General features: G+C 63.9%; 1 protein-coding gene across 1 annotated transcript in view; it reads left to right on the top strand.

Annotated features, from left to right (window-relative positions):
* Positions 1-6: 6 nt before the first annotated feature.
* LFNG (LFNG O-fucosylpeptide 3-beta-N-acetylglucosaminyltransferase) overlaps positions 7-2,370 on the top strand; it is a 9,315-nt gene continuing 6,951 nt past the window's right edge. The window contains exon 1 of the mRNA XM_015592468.2: positions 7-132. Coding sequence (XP_015447954.2) covers positions 130-132 — 3 coding nt within the window. The 5' untranslated portion in view covers positions 7-129. The remainder of the gene's footprint in view (positions 133-2,370) is intronic.

The following is a 2,370-nucleotide window of genomic DNA, read 5'->3' as shown; positions in this document are numbered from 1 at the left end:
GGCCACCTGCGGCCCCAGGCGGAGCCGCTCGCGCCCCACGACGTCTTCATCGCGGTGAAGACCACCAAAAAGTTTCACCGCGCGCGCCTCGACCTGCTGCTGGAGACCTGGATCTCGCGCCACAAGGAGATGGTGAGCCCACGCGGCCTGGGCGGGTGGGCGGGGTAGGGGGCTCCGTCTTGTCCAGCTGGTGGCAGTATCTGATAAGCACCAGGCTGCGTCTCTGTCCAGCCATTGGGCATTAGTGCGGGTAGTGACGCCAGTTCACCCCCTTCGAGTCCAGTTTGCCTGGCAGGGCCACTCTCCCTGTGCAGTCATGGAAGCGTCGCATGGGGACCCATCCCCAGCCAACTTCCAGAGCCCTGGACGGCATGTACTGACCTTACGTCAGCCCCAGTGCCTAGTGTTGGTGCCGTGTGATGCTTCTTGCCCCCCGAACACTGGGGCACATTCATAGGGCGTTATTGTTATTGTCCCTAAACCTCCCCAAGGCAGATTCTTGGGGCATCCACCTGGGCTTTGAAGCTTCCCTGAGGAGGAAGACTCTTTCCTTAGAGGTGGAAGGGGGGGGCGGGTTAGGGCCCTGGGCACAGAGCTGATCCCCTCCCCCACCCCAGCCTTTGCTATGAGATGGCGGGGGACAAACCATTCCTGAAGGCAGTCTGAGCTGGGTGGCTGTTGGTGAGCCCTGGGGAGTACATCTCAAAAGGAAGAGAGCCTTGGGTTTGGGGGTCTGTCAGAGACCCCTTCCCAATCCAATGCAAGAGTCTGGAGCCTAGAACCTTCTGCTTAATACACCCTAGTTGGGCATTAACTTCCTAAACACCCCAGTTTGAAAATCTCCCTCCAGGCTGCAGAAGATGGCTGGACGGGGGCCTGCTGGGGGCAGAGCGTGGGCCCTGCCAGGGGCGGGAACATCCCTGGGCCGAGAGAGTCAAGGGATCACTAGGCATTTGCGGTGAGGGTGAGGGACCCTTGACTGGGGCGCAGGCTCCGAGAAGACCCCACACCTCTTCCCTCAAGGCCTGGGGGCCTCTTGGCCCCACTGAGTTCGGTTTTGGGGCAGGGCCCTGGCGAGGTCATGACGAGGGCCAGGGGGCAGGGTCCCGTCTGCTGTCGGTGTGGGGAGGGGGTCCTGGGAACCCCACGGCCGTGTCCTGGGAACGCGGCGTGCCTTTCCCAGGGGCTCAGCCAGCCAGCGGGAGGGGGCCGTGGGCCGGGTTTTGTTTGGCGGCTGGGCCGTTAGGATTCCCAGTGCCGGCACGCCGGGCTCTCGGGCAAGGTAACAAAGCCCCTTTCTCCAGCCGAGAAAGGCGTCCGGCCTCTTGTGCGCAGCTACGCGCTCCATGGGAACCGCCGCCGGCTCTGGCCACTCAGGTTGCCTGGAGATGAGGGGCCTGTGGCCCCCCCCACACCCCTGACTGACAGTCCTTCTGGGGCACCATCCCTGAGCCAGGCCCCTCCCCCCACCCCGCCTCCCTGCTGTGTGACCTTCCGCAGTGTTCAGCCCCCTCTGAGCTGTCACCAGCTCTGAGCGCCTCTCTTCGTGGACTTTGGGGGCTTCCTCTAGCAGAAGGGCTGTGGTGGGGGGTCTCAGGTACCAGTCCCAGCCAAACGGGGTGATCTTGGACAAGACCTAGGGCCTCACTGAGCCTCAGTCTCCTCATCTTGGAAATGGGGAAGTATTTCCTGTCCAACGGTGGAAGGGCTGGCTGAGCCTGGAGGCCGAGGGCATGAGCCCAGCGAGCACTCAGAGTCAGGGTGGGGGCCACTCAGCTTTCCTTCTCACCGGCTGACCCCACCCAGGAGAGGCCCTGCCCCCAGCGTCAGCTCGTGTGTCCCAGCAAGCAAGAGCCCCCCTTATGGCATACTGTGGGGAGAGGGGTCCTTGAAACCGCCGCAGCAGAGGGCTCCGCTGTGCCAGCCCTGTGCAGGGTGACTCAGAGCCACTCTGGTGGGGGGAGAATCGAGGAAGTCAGGGCTGCGGTGGGGGAAGCCCAGAGAGACTGCGTGAGCCGAGAGTGGGCGTCTGACCCACGGGGGGGCAGGCAGACTTCCTGGAGGAGGTGCCATCTGAGCTAGACTGAGTCGAAAATGCCCAGAAAGGGCATCGCGGGGACCATGAGCATGAGCACGGGGGATGCACGAGAGACTTCCAGCAATCGGGGTGGCTGTGGGGGCGGGTCATAGGGCCACCCCTCAAGGGCCCTTGGCGTCCAGGATGAGGGGCCGGGCCTTCGGCCCACACATCCCTCCCCCACGCTCCCCGGAGCGGGCCAGGCTGCTCGGTGGCAGCGGCCACAATGGCTGGCGGGTAGCTGGGCATCCTGTGTTTCTTTGAATCGCAGCTCCAGGAACAAGCCTCTTCCT

This window comes from Pteropus alecto, unplaced genomic scaffold (genome assembly GCF_000325575.1).
Source record: "Pteropus alecto unplaced genomic scaffold, ASM32557v1 scaffold56, whole genome shotgun sequence".
In the NCBI taxonomy this organism is placed as follows: domain Eukaryota; kingdom Metazoa; phylum Chordata; class Mammalia; order Chiroptera; family Pteropodidae; genus Pteropus; species Pteropus alecto.
The sequence above is the reverse complement of the archived record's forward strand: the minus strand, read 5'-3'. Positions and strand labels throughout refer to the sequence as shown.